This window comes from Lolium perenne, chromosome 2 (genome assembly GCF_019359855.2).
Source record: "Lolium perenne isolate Kyuss_39 chromosome 2, Kyuss_2.0, whole genome shotgun sequence".
In the NCBI taxonomy this organism is placed as follows: domain Eukaryota; kingdom Viridiplantae; phylum Streptophyta; class Magnoliopsida; order Poales; family Poaceae; genus Lolium; species Lolium perenne.
The window spans coordinates 103,981,718-103,998,334 of record NC_067245.2 but is presented as its reverse complement, the minus strand read 5'-3'; the positions used below and the strand labels follow the sequence as shown (position 1 = coordinate 103,998,334).

Genomic DNA, 16,617 nt, shown 5'->3' with positions numbered 1-16,617 from the left:
GCGGAGGAGGCTCGGGCTACTGTAGCGAGACGAGAGAGGAGTTGGAGGCCATTCACTGATCATGACTGCCCCTTCCGTCTTATATACTCCTTAGAGCATCTCCAGTCGTGTCCGCTAAAGCGTCTCCTAAAGAGATTGGAGACGCGTCGGACGAAAAAACGTTTTCAGCCGTGTGTCCCAAAGCCTATTTTTATCCGGCGCGGTCTGAAATGGTGTCCAGCGTCCCGGGCCCGTCCTCGCTACACAGGGGACGCTCCGGGCACGCCGGACACAACGAAAAGCGACGCGAGGAGACGCAGGCCCGACGCGTCAGCGGCTCGGAAGCTTAAAACCCGGTCTCCTACCTTTGGTCAAGCGACGTTAATGGCGTCCTAGATTTCCCAGGCAACGCGGGGACGCGTCTCGTCGTGCATGGCCGCGTGGCCGTCCGTGCGGCGTTATTGCGTCCAACGACCCGCTTCGCATGCCTACCGCCGCATATCAAGAGCGCCCTTGCAGGTCTTGTTCATCCCAATCTCTCACCGCTCGCAACCTCTATCCAATATTCCAATGTCGTCGTCCTTCCGCAAGATCGCCGCGGCGAACGGCTTCGGCCGCGGCAGCCTTAGCGTGGCGGAGGCGTGGGCGCTGTACCGCGCGGGATATCCCATCCCGCCGGACATGCACCGCCAAGCAGCGGCGGGTGGAGGATGGCCGTCAACGGCATAGGTGTCCCGTCGCCGCCATCGCCAGGCACAGATCGCTGGAGGGACGCCATCAGGGCCCGGCGGTCTGGCCTCACCGCCGACGAGCAGGCCGATCCGACCTAGGCGGCCACCGGCAACAACGCCTGGTGGGTCGCCTACTTCCAGGCGCAGTACGACATTGAGATGAATAGCACCACCGGCCTCGTCGGCCAGCGGAATAGCTGGAACAAGGATGGACGCGTCCTCTTTTGGGGCGTTCCGGGGCGCACCCTGGAGAACGTCGGCGGCGGCATCCACAACGGCGCTCCAAGGTTGGAGATGCCGTCGTCGCCGCCACCATCTCCCGCAGCACGCTGGCAGCCGAGGAGGACGTACTCGTCCTCCTCCAACTCTTCCTTATCAGGGCCGGTGCGATCGGCGCCGTCCTCGTCGCACCATGCCAGAGGTGAAGGAGGAGGAGCCGGAGTTCGCGACAGCAAAGGCGCGGCAGCGGCGCCCTCCTCGTCCCGAAGCCGGAGGTGAAGGAGGAGCAGGACGACGAGGCAGCCGAGAAGGCGGCGCTGCTGGCGGAGTACGAGCGGTAGCAGCGCCTCATCGCGAGCAGCGACGACCCCGGGGACTGCCCAGGGCTGCGAGCGACGTGCCTGGCGTCGCTGAACGACAAGGACGCCTGGAGGGGCGACCTCGACGCGGCGATCGCCATGTCCATCCGCGACACCGGGAAGCTGCTCGTGAACCTCACCGACGATGGCGAGGTTGGACCAAGCGGCGCGGTGAAGGACGAGCCCGACAAGCAGGAGGTCATCACCGACGACATGTATAACTTCCACAAGTACTACGACGCCTCCGACCGCCGCAAGTACTACTAGATTAGGTTTAGTTTAAATTTCATCAAATTTCGTTCGAATCTATGTAATATATAGCAAGTTTGAATGAATCCGGTGACGTCCCCCAAACGCGGCACAAATGAAACACGTCCCCAAACGCTCGATCCAGCGCCATTTGGGGGACGTGACTGGAGATGCTCTTACAATCTATAATAAATTTTATGGTTTTAGTTTTAAGCAAGGTAGATTCAGCCAGCAGAAGAAACCTAAGGACAATAGAAACTAACAATTGTACAGGGCGGATGGGTGAACCGCAAAAAATGATTAAGACAGTGATAAAAACTACACTCGAGAAAGACAATAAACAGAATAGTCAGTCAACTCCTTGGCTGATGGAGTTACCGACTCACAACCATGTCTCGGTGTTGTTTTCCTGATGGGTCGAAGGACTATCTTAACCATACACACATAAATAAATGAATATAATTGTCCACATTCCACACGAGGCTAGCAAATATACATTTTACGTATGTAGAGAGGCTTTAGGGAGTTGCTCCGACCAGACTAGTGCTAAACTACCGAGTCCCTGGAGTTTACTCAATCTAAACTAAGCGTACAAATACAGCTCACCATCACACTGGAAACACTGGGAAAGGGAAAATCCCAGCGCTAAGCAGACGAAAAGGATTTTTTGAGCTCATCGCATATCATCTGCAACAATGTCGTTGACTTTATCTTCATCAACTACGTGGGCTGAATCTGAATGTGATGCACCGGAATCCCTGCTCTCGTCAAGAGGCATAGCTTTCTCCAATAGCTTCTCTGTGTTGTCAATCCCTCTGTCGATGCCTAACAGACTGTCTTGTTCGGGCTCCTGATCATCACCACTGGATATAGGGCCTACAGCTGGTGTGGTACTTATAACAGCTGCATCAACCACTGGCAGCATAGAGAATTCTGTAGGTGGATTACCTGATCCCGACAATTTGCTCCCTGGAGCACCGGGATCAGTAGCAATGTCATCTACCCTGGAGAATTCAGCTTTCTGGCAACCAGTTTCAGGAGTCTCTGACCTGGAAGTACAAGCAGCAGCAGTAGCTTCTGAAACTTCCAAAGCAGGTGTTGCATCTTGCCTCTGACTGCACATGGAAGATGATGACAGGGAGTTTAAATTGATTGGAGGGGCACCATTATTGTGATCAATTGCAGTAGACGTAGGCAGAGCTTCCATTAATTGTAGCACTGGAGTTGATACATGATCACCTTGCCCAGATCCAATTTTGGGATGCTCTGCCTGGCTGGAAGCTTGCTGAACCTTATGTACTCGCCTCTTCTTTGGAGTATTTCTAGGGTCCTTTGGGCGGGAAAGCCGAGGTCCTGGGAAAGGGAATGGAGGTATTGCTGTTTTTTCTTCACCAAGAAGTAGGCACACAGACTGTGCAATAGCTGAAACAGTCGCTGGTAGCTCATATTCAAGTGGCTTAGATGGAGGAGCACGCACAGCCTCCTGAAGCCAATGAGGTAGCTTGTTTGATTTTGAACTTCCAAATACACCAGCACTTTCTAGTAGAGGGTTCGAGTGCTTTGTGTGATAGGGATTCATCCCAATGGGCTGTTTACCTAACTTCACACGTCGCTGCATCTCACGAAACAAATCAGCCTGCCCATTTGAAACACCATGAAGAAGAATGTTCTCATGAGCACTTGATGCAAATTCATTCTGCTGGATGGAACTACTGTTTTGTATGTTCATGGGTAGAGAACCAACGCTTTCCATCATAAAAGGATTTGGCATATAGGGTGGGACAGCATCGGCTTTCTCCCACTTGTCAGATGTACTTCCTGGAAAATCCCCACCATAACCTGGTTTATGCTTGAAATTCTTCCAAGGTGTCAGTGATGGACCACCCTCAACTGAACTCATGTAATTCGAAGGCTCAACATGAGGAAATCTAGGCGGTAAATCACTGCAACCTAGTTGAATATCAGTTAGGTGGGAATGTAACTTTGGCGGCTCCATCTTATGTTGAGATAAGTTACTTCCATTCAGTGCTCGAGACATCATTGCATCAGATAAACCAGGAAATGTAGAGTTTGGATTTTTTGTGGCAGTAGGCATTGGTTCCTCCATAATTTTCTGCTCCTCCAAAATCCATCTCATGGCCAGCTCTTCACTAGTACGGTGGCTCAAGAATTTCAACTTTGGATCCCTAAGCATGGCATCCCAGTTACCCCTTCCGTGCCTACGAACTCCAATCCACAAAGCATCAAGTTCATCTTCAGACCAATAATCATGTTTTGGCCTCTTTTTCATGAATTTATTTGTAGCATACTGAGCACGCATCATTATATTGTCCAATACCTTCTTGTGATTTTCAGGCATTGCTGAATGGATTGGTTGACCTGGGTTAATACCTAACCCTGGAAGAAGGGCAGACATATCTGCCATTAATTTTGACCTTGACTTTTTTGAAGTTCCAGCAATATCTGCCATGAAGCTCGGTAAAAATGAACTGTTTGGCAATTCTGGGATAGAACTACGAACATACTCATCACTAGTGCCCAGTGAGAAGTTGGGAAATAGATCTGGTACTGACTTCATATGCTTAAGTGGAATATTATCTTCCACACCAAAGTTCGGAAGACCCATATTCCCTTGGAATGAAGCAATAGATGGTAAAGGGTTTTCAATGGGATCAAAAAGCGCCTTCCCAGATATAGGAGGAATCTGCACAAAAGAACCAAGTTATTTCTCCTTTTTAATAGAAAACAGCATGCTCTGATCAAGAATGACTATTGTTGATATACTATAGGTACAAAAATAAAAGATAAATCTCAGGGTGTGAGCAGCATTCCCTCCTAACATGAATAAAATGGACACTTGGCTTAACTTTTGACTTCTGAAGAAAAACATTACGCTGGTAATTAAGGCGACTATATGAAATAATCCAGCGGCCTAGAATGTAAAAAGGAGCATTGCCAGATAGAGAAGAGGACATACAGGATGGAACGGGAAGTAGCTATCTGGAATGATGTTATTCAGCCTTCGCAAAGTCTCGGATGAACCAGGATACGTAGTCTTGCTAGGACCTGATTGGCCATCATTTTTATGTTCGCTGGAATGGTCAGCCGCAGAAGGTGACAGTGGTTTGTTGGCTACTTCGCCACTAGCTCTTTTTTGCTCCTTCATGCTTGGCCCACAATTTGAATTCTTGTACGAGTTTATCTGATCAGCATTTGGAGCACAAAGGCCAAGCACTGGTAAGAGGTGATGTGGAATCGCTGGATTTAAGACATCAGTTGCCTTTGAGGGGTGCTTTGACGAATTAGCATTTGCAGCAAGTTTGGCATGAAGTTCTCGAGAAATTTCAGGGTATCTCTTTGCTTTCTTCGAGGAATGCCTCATTTCTGCAGTCGAATCACTGAAACGTTTAGCCCCGGATGGCTGCGCGGAGTCAGGATCTTCTACAATTCTCAAAGGGTTTACACCATATTCATCAACGCTGGAGTCATATAATTTTATGAAATCTTCAAGTTTATCATCCGCATAGTTCTTGATTACATGCCGTTGAGCAATCCTTTCCTTCTGTCTAGCTCGGAGCTTTCCACTGTTGCAACCAGAAGTAAATCAATGACTGGAAAAAAAAAGTGCATGCAAAAGCAAAGTACATGACCACAGAAGGGGGAGGTCGTACTATTTTTCCTTCAAAACCAGTCCAGCTGCAGTGTATTCTCGCTTGGGTTCATCCCCGTCATCAGAGACCTGTATAGAAATATCGGCAAATCATTTTGTAGCTGCATACACTATTAGAATCTAAGAGTTCAGGGCAAATAGCAATGAAAAACCACAGGGCTGTCAACTACTACCTCCTTTTCACAATATATGCCACAAATGTATGCCTAGTTGGCACAAAACTGTCGTAAAAATCGATGGAATTAGATCATACTTGTTCTCACTAGATAATGTAAGACGTATTTTGACTACCCAAATTCAAAGCTTGACCAAGGATTATGCAATAATATACGTTGTTTCACACAAAATTGTACTGTTGGGTTCTTCAGAAACACTTTCTTATGATTATGATTTTCTAACCATTAATAAAATATACTGTACAAGAAGTATATGATCAAAGCTCATATTTGGACGTCAAAACATGCTCTACATTTTGCAACGGAGGGAGTAGATTAGTGGTATCTCTATCTATGTGTACCACACATGGTATAAATTCATAAAGCATTTGTCAACCACTTTGCATCCCAGGTATGCACGCGTCACAAATGACAGAAATCGTGAAATGGAGGGAGTGTGTATCTTTCTTTGTGTTCTGGACATTAGCACATTGCCTCACAAAGCCTCGCAAAACTATATGGCTAATTTTGTAAAACTCAGTGTTTTCATAAGTCATAACGTAAATATGCCCATGTTTTTTAAGGCGTCCGCCTTAGGAAGGCGACACTTAGGTGATAAGGCGCCCTGGCAGCATCCCGAAATATGCCCGCTTTAGGCGCTTAGTCACCCGCTTAGGCGTCAGAGCAGAGGTAGAATGCCTTAGGATGCCTTACCACCTTAAAACCCATGAATATGCCACAATCCAATGGATCAAGGTGGTCAAAATGAAGATATATATTATTCCTTACTTGCTAGCAGGGCAGATCTCTAAAGTGACATTTTTTAGCAAGGTATGTTCACCACACTAGTAATACTAGTAAAACAGCAGATTAACAGCAACACAGAAATGTTTCCTGATCAAAGTGGGGTGAGGGAGGAGTATGCACTAGGTCATGTAAAACACAAAAATACCTCACTTAATGCTTCATTAGCAATTGCTGCGAAGGTTTCCCTGTAGGAAACAGCTTTCCTTAAACGCTTGCCTCGACCAAGAGATGCCTCCTCCTCAATCTGATACTGCTCCCACCTGAAACATCAATTCGAATTCAGTACCAACCATCATGCCGAGAGAGAGAGAGAGAGAGAGAGAGAGAGAGAGAGAGAGATTAGTGCAATTAGTACACCATGCCCTATATATCACTGCCTGACCCAAGATATCATAAACTGTTCTGTACCGCTTGCTAACTTCTCCAATTGCAAACATTCTAAAATTTATTGTCATTTTGTTTAAGTTGCTGCTGGTTTGTTGAAGTTATTAAGTAAAACAGTAAAAAATAAAGAAAACGGTAATCAGAAGGCAATAGACAGGCAAAAAAGTATAAAAAGTGATTGTATAGTAGAGCACCTGAGGCGTAAAAGTTTGTCCCATTCATTTTCTTCCACAGGATTAGATGCATCCTGTTTTGTTTCAGATGCCTGTTCAAAGCCATCGTTATCACTATTTGGAATGTCCTCGGTAGCACCAGGATCATCATTCACATCATCATTCCAATCGATTGACTGCTTCATGGATAAAAGTAGAAGAAACTATTAATCGAGATCTCCAGAGATAATAAGCTATATATTTCACAAAGAAAAATTTACATCACATTAACATTAGCAACCATCATCAGAAAGAAAGGAGAACTGTAAGAGAAGAGTTAATGCAGTCCAAGAATAAGAATACCAGAGTTTACGTATGAATCCATACTGACAATAAATTCTAGCCGAATGACGCCGGTTGGGAACTTCCAAACTAAGTGAACTTTTCCAAAGTTAACTACTACAATAATTTTGTGAGCATGGACTAGATGGCCCGCTTGATTCCTAAGCTACCTATGAATCACTGCATAAACATTACATATTTATTATTTGAAGAAGAAAGCACGCAATTAAATTACCTTTACAGTGCCAAGCATATCGTTGTCCAAGTCACCATCAGTGCTTTCAGCTACTGTTGTTGGAAGGTTAGATCTATCAAGAAGCTTCATGATGGCATTTTCATCCCAAATAAGGTTAGTAGAACTGCCAATACATTTATCCTCATAAACATCACCTAGGCCACCCGTTCTCCTCCTATGCTTAACCTCCACATCTGATACATCGTGTTTAGCACCAGAAACGTCCTCATTATCTTTAGTATTCACCTCATTGCCATTCCTAAAGAGCTCCTCAGTTCCCCACCGAATGATATCTTCCACTTCCTTCTGTGATTCTGATTTGTTTACAAAAAGTTGATCAAGCATCAGTTTCTTCTTGGCAAGTTGCAAGATACGCTCCTCAACACTAGCGCGCACTACAAGCCTGTAAACTAAAAGTCTGTTTGACTGTCCAATTCTGTGTGCTCTATTCATTGCCTGTATATCAGCATGTGGATTGAAATCAGAATCATATATGATTACAGTATCTGCAGTTGCCAAATTGATCCCAAGACCACATGACCGAGTAGATAGCAAAAAAACAAAACGAGTCTTGTCCTGATTGAAACGAGTAATCGCTGCCTGGCGTTCTGCCACAGATACCGAACCATCTACTCTTTCAAATGTTTTAGGACCAAATTCCAGAGTCATGTAATCTTCGAGGATGTCAAGAAGTTTTGTCATCTGGGAAAAAATAAGAACACGGTGGCCATCCCTGCGTAACATTTTGAGCATAGAATGCAACAGAGCTAGCTTTGCTGATGCCTTTATTCTCATTTCATGCAAAAACTCTGGTGAACCTGATTCAGGTTCAGTTCCAGCAATAAGATAGGGATGGTTGCAAACTTTCCGAAGCTGCATTACTATGTTGAGTAATGACTGATGAGCACCACCTTTTCCAGTACTGCGCAGTACTTGGTAGTTCTTTGTAAGCATAGCACGGTAGTATTCAGCCTGGATTGATGTCAATTCAACAGGCACCATTCTCTCCGTCTTCGGGGGGATATTTTTCATTGCATCCTTTTTCAGCCTTCGAAGCATATGTGGAGCTACCAGTTTCTTCAGCTCCTCCACTTTCTCTGCTGTTGCAAGGTCATTAAACTTCTCCTCAAATGATGCTAGAGAAGGGAAAGAATCAGGCTGTAGAAAGTTCAATAAATTATACATCTCTCCGATGTTGTTCTGTAATGGGGTTCCAGTCAACAAAACCCTGTGCTGAAATGATAATGTATTCAGCAAACTGAAGAGTTTGCTGCTAGAATTCTTCAACCGATGCCCCTCATCAACTATAAGAACTTCCCATGACACAGAACGAAGATATGTAGCATCAACAAGCACCATTTCGTAAGTGGTGAGCAAGACATTGAACTTGTGAGATTTCTTGCTTTTACCTATCTGGGTTGCATCGCCCTCATACCACTCATATTGACGAATTGTAGATCTTGCCTTTGCAGAACCATGGTACTCCACAACATTTAAATGAGGGGCCCAAGATGCAAATTCAGCCATCCAATTAGGCATGGTAGAAAGAGGGACCAAGACAAGACAAGGCAAGTTAATCTTAAATTCACAGCACAGGGACGACAAAAAAGCACAAGCAGACACTGTCTTCCCAAGACCCATCTCATCAGCAAGGATAACATTTTTCGACTTGTACCAACATTTACGCAGCCAGTTCAATGCTTCCAGTTGATGAGGGAAGAGCAAGCCTCCCTTAAGCTCTTTTGGCTGCTCAACCAACACGCTCAACTCTTGTCTGTTTCTTGCGTTTGCAGAGTTACCTCTCATGTCCTTTTCCAAAGCCTGGCATTCAAATTTCTTGAAATGAGTAACCAAATGGACATACTTGAGCATGATAGGTTCATCTAATCTTTCCCAAGTGCATTCATCATAAGGTAGGCCACACCATTTGATTAAAGCCTCTTCTACTTCATCTAAGGAAACACGCATAGCAATAACTCGTTGTGGTTGGCACCACTGGTCCTTGCAAATGTTTATCAAAGCCATTCCATACTTTGCTTTGTAATTCTCTAGTTTCCGTTTTGCTAGTGTTCTTAGTTCAGATTCAGAAATCCAGCTGTTATGGATGTTTGATTTTCCAACCCATTTGACCAAAAATTCATATGCAGTATCATCATGGCCATTCCCTGCAGTTCCTTTTATGCTTACATGTACTTTACTTTCAGGTGTATCCTCTTGTTTCGTCAGTACTATTGCATCCTCTTTGGAAACTAGAAGTTTGATGTCGCCCTTTTCTGATGTTCCTTCAGCTGGAACAATAGATATCGCCTCAAAATCACCATTTTCTGAAGCTATGTTTTCTCCTGCTACTCCAGAATCCTTTGCTGTGATGATTTGATCAGTGGAACAATCTGACACTGTCTTCATGGCATCGTCTGGGTTCACTGACTCATTATTTTCATGTGATTTACCATTACTCTCCTTTTGCGCTTCAACACCATCTAAATGATTTTCGGAGGCAGGATTTACTGATTCATCAGCGATTACATCCTCCAGTGTGTTATCAGTATCGTTGCTTAAAGACCGCGCTAGTACACTAGAAGCACTAGAAGGAGCTGCATCTTCTGGCTGCAAATCAGTTGATTCAATCTGCTCTGATGAAGCATGGGGCTGTGAAATGATTTGGCTGGTTTGAAGCCGACAGCCTAAGATGCGGTCAACCTAAGGAAAGCAATGTTTGCAATAATCAGAGAACATAGAATAGGTGGCAGACCGAAGGCGATAAAAAGATTGGATGAAGATGCAATGTGGTTATGGATGCTAATGACGTACTTGTTTCCCAGGCTGAACCTGCAGATCCTCCTGAGGTGTCATTATTTTGTCCCCTGCCACACCTAGCACCTGCATCATTTATCAGATATATGAACGGCATTTTGAACATAGGTATGTTTAAGCAACACGATTTAAGATAAGGATGTGATCATCAAACAAAACAGACATTAGAAAAGTAGTGAAGCCTGATCATGGTAGCAACTGAAGACCAATGACCCAAAATCCCACATACAGAATTAGAACAAGATAAAAAAGCTATAAAAAAGTAATCAAGGTAGTTTATTGTTCACGGGATACAAAAGTTGCAATTGTTTCTCTGCTTGCATGCTAATATCGAAACTGACAAAGATGACCTTAAGAGGCTATCAGACCTAAAGGCTACCATGTACTCTCTCCGTTCTGATTTACTCTACATTCTAGAAAAAACGAGACAAATTAATGTTGCATTTATTAGTACTACTTAGATATGCAAACAACCAATCCAAGCTACATTGAAAATAACAATGTCCAATAAAGAGAGCAAAACCACTTCATTTTCAGTGTTCTTGTTGACTAAAAGCTATAATGTACAATGTGGATTATTTCAGAACAAATTTTGGGGCTAGAATGTAGACTATTTCAGAACGGAGGGAGTATCTCTCAGGTCATATCAGAAAGCATAATAAGATGTATTACAAAAATGTTATTAATCATGGCAAGTTTGCTCATAAAGTATGGTTGTAACTGAAACAAAAATGAGCTTATGTAAATTATAAGATGGAAAGTGCAGATAAAAGAAAAGGATCTTGCAGAAGTGCAGAGAATGAAAACGTAGGATTGTGCACATAATTATTGTGGCAGAGTTAGAACATAAAAAAAAAAGAGTTTCTTACTTGAAAATCTGGCATACTAAATCAGTACATGTAGGCATACCAATGAGAAAATGACTCAGTAACATAGGAAAACTATATAAAATGTACATGTTCGTGAACATTAAAACAAAACATAGTGTTGTTTGAATACCTCTGAATGTTTTTTATCAACAAATTTCACTTTCTTTTTTCCTTTCTTGGCACTAGATGTAGGTGTTCTACCATCTGAAGATTTCCTTTTTGGTGGTGATTCGCTGTGGTCAGGAGATGTAGATGGTCCCATTGATGAATCACTGTCAACATCCGTTGCCAAATATCTGAGCCCTTTTGTTTCAGATCGCTTACAGTCTCTGTGACTATGTTGCCTCTTGCTTTTATATTTCTTTGGAGACAAGTCCATGGAGCGCAGATTTTTCTTTATTTTCAAAGCACCTCCATGTTTTTCCTGGTTCTCTTCTGGCGGCTTACCAAGGATTTCTGACTTCAAGGGCTTCGTAATTGCAGATAATTCCTTGGTTGGACGCCTTTTCAGATGTACTATCAATGGCTTCTTTTTCTGAACTTCATTATCCTTCACACTTGGGTCACCCTCCTTCAATGTGCCACCACATGACAGTTTTCCTTGTTCGGTTGATTCATTTCTCTCTTGTATGGGACTACGGATTTTGACAGATACTTTGCTATCATTTCTCTCTTGTATGGGACTCTGGGTTTTGACAGATCCTTTGTTATGGGGAGATGGGCTATCTGATGTGGTGTTTGCACGCAGTCTCCTAGTTCTTTCACGTTTGGAAGTGTCAGCATCTGCATTGACTAACAACTTCAAGCTAACTTGTTCTGTACGACATGTTGGACATTGCCAATTCCCAGGTGGTGCACGCTAGATTTGAAATGGAAATGGTGCAAAGAGATAAAAACAGATCAGTACACCCAAAAAAAAAAGATGTGTAATCAAACAGTATAAATGGTTCAAACCTTAAGAGGAGGATTAAGACATTCCAAGTGGTATGTTCGTGGACAGCTATCGCAACACAGCAAATTGCCACCAAGGTCACATTCTACACACTCGTAGAAATACTGAAGAAACAAAGAGAACGAATGCATAAGATAAGTTGAGCAGCATTACAGATAGAAAATCAATGTGAAGAAAATAACAGTATGCAAAGCCTTCACGTCACAATAGTTGTGTAATTCATACATGATAACTGGTGAAAGATGTAACTGCTCGGTTAAAACGTATTGATCATATTTTGGCAGTTATAGACTTATAGTTGCCTAGACTAGAATTGCCCCTGTCCCCACTCGTATGCATGATGACCTAATAAGATCCGTCACTCCATTATAGTTTACATCCTAAACACGATAACACCAAAATAGCTCATAGTAACCCGGTGAATTCCAAATCAGCATGCATTTACAGATATGGCAAACTGTTGCAGGCATGGGAGAGTTCACATGTTAATAGAACATGTAAGCTCCTACTTCTGAAAATTTTCACTAAAGTATTTGCGAAGAGATGTTCAGAACTCTTAAAGTCCAGTAGTTTCATCAACGGCATAGTATGTGTGGTCAATGTGTAAGCGTTTCACACATTGGCTAACCTGGAAATGTGATTAAATCATTGTTTTGGCCTTTAGCTCGCGTTACATGTAAGAGCAACACATAAAGTACTTCCTTAGTTCGTTTTATATGCCTATTAGTCTTCCAACATTGCTCAAAATTATTATAAGGTATGCACGCATAGTTAATGCAAGCATACCAACCTTGCAAATTACTGTGTCATATTTCCAGAGAACATATTAGAAAGGGTAAATTGAAAATTGATCATTTCCGTTTGGTGAATTTTTGAATCTTAGAGCTTTCTTAATCTATGAGCCTGGTTAATATAGGTCTTATAAATATGAATGGATGGAGAAAGTAGATGACAAACAATATCCACAAGATTGACTAATACGTCAACTAAAGAAAAGATAGGAATTCACCCCATCGTGCCCTCGTATCTTCTTGGTCGACGTAGAAATGCCAGCGTCATGCTTGGACCTCTTCTTTATGGAACCATTGTTCATTAGAGAGTCCGGCGTTGGTGATGCAACCTCATGCTCATTTGATGAGCTAGCTGCTGTTAACTTGCTTCGCTTCCTTTTGTATTTTGAAACCCAATTTCCATCTGCTGCACTATCACATAGAGAGCTCCTCTCCTTCATCGTCGGAGTACGGCGTCACATGCTGCCAGCAACAGAATAACGCATTTCTTTATTAGCAGCTCAAAAATGCAGAGTAGACAACTTTTAATTGAATATGCTACGCTGTGTGTGTGTGGTCGTCTGAGGTTATATGGACTGCAATACTAATCTAAAGTGGGATTCAAAGGAGCTCAATCAAGCATGGGAGATGAAGTCCTAGAACAAGCGAGGTCTTGAGGTATATGGATTTACTCGGCCACATATTAGAAGCACACATGGGACAGTTGAATTATGGGTTCCACGTTCCTTTTGCTCAGTACTAATATATCATGGAACAGCAAATTCATTCTGCTTGGTAGATGCCCAAATCCCACTAGGGAACCTCACACTAATATATAACTGAGGCTACATTACTGATCTCCATGGTGAGTAGTTACATCGAAACCTAGCATAAGTTCCCATTGATCCATTATGTCCAGTTGAGAAGTCTAATCCAATCTGGGCGTAGTCTAGAAGAGCACTAGTGCTGGAACCCTGGAACTGGACCCGGACAATGGCAAGCACCACTAGCGGGTAGTAATACTAATTTTACACCCTAGGTGTTTTTCCTCTTGAGCCTGTTGTTACCAACACGTATCTCTGGAGTTCCGTCGCTGCTACTCTCCGCGCGCGGGACAGTAGTACTAGTATAGAAACCCCCAAGTAATGAAGGAGCAGCTAGCTAGCTTGGAATCACAAGTCGCGAGAAGAAGCATTATTACCACCGTTTGTTACACACGCTCGCAACCCCCCAAACGCGGAGAAACAGAAATCCGAATCTCCGCCCTAACCCCCCAAGGGTTCATCCGCCAGTCAAACCACCTCTCCGCAGCAAAAATTCCAGAGAGGCAACCCCGTAAACCCACCGAATTAGACGCTGAACCGCAGCTCCGAGGGCGGCTAGTCGCCGCGGCGCCTCCAAGGTGGACCGAAATCGACGGAGGCCCCGGCGGATCGCGCGGCCCGGCGCCCCACGGCAGCGCAGAGGCGGGGCCGGAACCAAGCGGTGCGGCAGCGGCGGCGCGGGCGGGCGGGCTGTGAGGCGGCGGCGGAATAGATGCGGGATGTGGGGAGGGAGGAGGAGGAGAGGGGCAGATGGGGAAGGAAGGGGGGCGCAGGGCAGCAGAGAGCGGCGCGGCTATCGATGGGGAGGGGCACCCATCGGGGGGTGGGGAGAGGGGCCGTGCGCAGCGCTGCCTTCACGCGTCGCTTTCGCCTGCCCACCAGTGCCAGAGGTGGGTGACAGGCGGGGCCCGCGGGCGGCAGGGCAGGGACACGTGGGGGCCGGCGCGAGGTGAGTGCCGGTTTCTGCGGTGGCGTCAGACGGCGGGCGGGTGGGTGGCCGCGGCCCGCCGCTCCAGGCGCAGGCGGCGGGTGTGGAGATGGACGGAATTGATGGTGAGGCAGGCCGCCTGATTCTTCCGTTGCCCGTTGTTTGTTTGGGTGGAGGGAAGGTTTCTAGTGGAGTGCCAAGGTTTTTTGAGCTTTTTTATTTATTTATAGGTTGACAGTGTGAGCTTTGGGAAAGAAGATGCTTAGCCTTTTTGTTCATATATATGCGTTCTGCCTTTTTTTCCTTCTTCAGCTTTTATTTATGTCACGCCGTCGTCCTCTTCTTTCCTTGTGTGATGATGATATGCGTTTACTTGCTGCAGAAAAAAAATGATCCTCGAGGTGCAAACATATTCAAATAGTTGCAAAATGGGGGCAGGCTACACACGAACTTGTAAATCGGGTGCAAACTACCCCAAACAATCCGCATTGCACTGTTTGGAGGGACACGCTAGCAGCGGGTGTATTTGCAAAAACCTCCCCGGATTTATCGGAATTCACATAAGCCCCGGCCCATCTCTTTTAGTCATGCGTCGTCGCCACTGCGTCCATTAGCGTCGTCTTTCTCAGCACGATCACAGGGTGACGGCCGCGCCGCCACCGATCGCTGCCATGCCGCCGCACATACCACCGCTCTTCCTGGAAGAAGCTCTCGACTATGGTACGGCTTGTTCGTCCCTCCTTCTTCCTCCCATGTTGTTGGTTTATGCGTCTGTTTCTTCGTTTTCCGCCATGGCCGTGAGAGCTCGTTGCGTCGGATCGCAGTAGGGTTTCATCGAGATGGTTAAGGAGATGGATTAGACAAGGTTTTCCCCGTAGTTGCTGGAAGAAATTACTCATCTATCGCGCAATGGTTCATCTCGGCATTTGGTTTATGTTTTTTTGGCCAATTTTTTGATTTGTGACAGATGATGATTATGAGTGTAATAAGTGATTGTAGTCGGTTAGGGACGTTTGTGGGTATGTAATCTTTGATAAAGTCACAAATTTGCGGTAGTAGGACGTGTAGTTTGATTGGACGATGCTGCACAAAATTGATCTGTTTTGCGATATTCAGTTAACTGTTCATAACTGAATTTATTCAGACACTGCAGATTACAGCATACACACTAACACATAGATCAAAGATTACAACACTACCTATTACACATTGGCTCATTATTCATAGGGTCACACATTCACACATCTAATTCTTGCTCGACTTACCATGGATGATTTTTTTCAGCTTCTTTGCAAAGCTCTGCAACTTCTTCTTGATGCGGCACAATATGAGTCCAGTAGTAACCTCTTGCTCAAGTTCTTCCAGCCCAGCTACAGCTTCTTTCTCCATCATGGCTATCATATTTCTCTCTTTTGCTGCTTTCCTCTCCTCAACACTCCTTCTATGATACACTATCACTTCTTTCTCTCTGGTTGGCAACTCTCTAGCACTACTGCTCCTACTGAACTGAGATTTCTTTCTGCTACTCCTGCTCCTCTTGCCCTTCTCACTCCAGGAAAATTACATGACTGAAATAGCAAATGTGTTGTGTACGGGCACACGCATTCACCATAGTTATAGTGGAAGATGCAGGATGTAGATAATGTTACACAAGCCAAACAGTATTTGCATAGGACAAGGTATTGATAGTTCAAATCACTATCACTTTTTAGATTCCATGCAGTGAGAATATTCTTGAGTATTACATTTTGTTTTCTATGTGCAGGTAACAATGAGACTTTGTTTACTGTCGAAGTTGAGCACAATGGATTCTTCTGTGGCTTGGGGATGGATAATTTCTGTTACATGCAGCCAACAGTGGAGTATTGGGATGATTGCAGCACAGAAACTTGGTCAATTGAGTGGATTGATCAGTTGCTTCGACAGATGGGGTATGAGAGGAATGAAAGCATGACAGTGTACTGGTGTCTGCCTGATAAATTACTCACTAATAGTCTTGTGTTCATACAGACAAATGCAGATGCAATGCATATGAGTAATGTTGTAGGTCCTACTTGTCATACATTGTATGTGTATCTTGATCACACATACTTTCTCAAGCATATCACGCCAGGGTTAATTGTGAGACTAGATGGAAATGCAGATGATGGAAATGCAGATGAAGGAAATTCAGACATT

The 16,617-nt window shown here is 44.5% G+C and overlaps 1 protein-coding gene across 1 annotated transcript; it reads right to left on the bottom strand.

The window, feature by feature from the left end:
- Positions 1–1,963: 1,963 nt before the first annotated feature.
- On the bottom strand, positions 1,964–14,603 carry LOC127333767 (protein CHROMATIN REMODELING 4). The gene is made up of 11 exons (XM_051360207.2): positions 14,033–14,603; positions 12,927–13,170; positions 11,920–12,021; positions 11,096–11,824; positions 10,094–10,162; positions 7,283–9,982; positions 6,748–6,902; positions 6,315–6,429; positions 5,209–5,276; positions 4,515–5,121; positions 1,964–4,241 (listed from the first exon to the last, which is right to left on the bottom strand). Exons 2-11 carry the CDS (start codon positions 13,146–13,148, stop codon positions 2,211–2,213), a joined length of 6,798 nt encoding a protein of 2,265 aa, XP_051216167.1. The 5' UTR covers positions 13,149–13,170; positions 14,033–14,603; the 3' UTR covers positions 1,964–2,210.
- Positions 14,604–16,617: the final 2,014 nt, after the last annotated feature.